This window comes from Geospiza fortis, unplaced genomic scaffold (assembly GCF_000277835.1).
Source record: "Geospiza fortis unplaced genomic scaffold, GeoFor_1.0 scaffold4819, whole genome shotgun sequence".
NCBI classification, from domain to species: Eukaryota; Metazoa; Chordata; class Aves; order Passeriformes; family Thraupidae; genus Geospiza; species Geospiza fortis.
The window spans coordinates 17597-17962 of record NW_005055199.1 but is presented as its reverse complement, the minus strand read 5'-3'; the positions used below and the strand labels follow the sequence as shown (position 1 = coordinate 17962).

The window sequence follows — 366 nt, the reverse complement described above, 5'->3', positions numbered from 1 at the left end:
TGATTTTGGGGTGTCTGACCGGGATTTCGGGGTCGCCCAGGTGTGGAGCTGGGCAAGCCCACCCATTTCACGGTGAGCACCAAGGGCGCGGGCAGGGCCGCCCTGGACGTGCAGGTGACGGGGCCGGGCAAGGGCGAGGCCGTGAGGGACCTGCAGGTGACCGACAACCACGATGGCACGCACACGGTCACCTACACACCTGTGCAGCAGGTGAGGCACCCAAAATCACCCTAAAATACCCCAAAATACCCCAAAACCACCCCCTGAAACCCCAAAACCACCCACACTGTCACCTACACACCTGTGCAGCAGGTGAGGAACCCAAAAATACCTTAAAATACCCCAAAAACACCCCAAAAACACCCC

The 366-nt window shown here is 59.3% G+C and overlaps 1 protein-coding gene across 1 annotated transcript in view; it reads left to right on the top strand.

Moving 5' to 3' along the window:
- Positions 1-77: 77 nt before the first annotated feature.
- Positions 78-366, top strand: part of LOC102043771 (filamin-A-like) — a gene marked incomplete at its 5' end in the record, with an annotated part of 15387 nt that continues 15098 nt past the window's right edge. The window contains one exon of the mRNA XM_031065755.1: positions 78-210. Coding sequence (XP_030921615.1) covers positions 78-210 — 133 coding nt within the window. The remainder of the gene's footprint in view (positions 211-366) is intronic.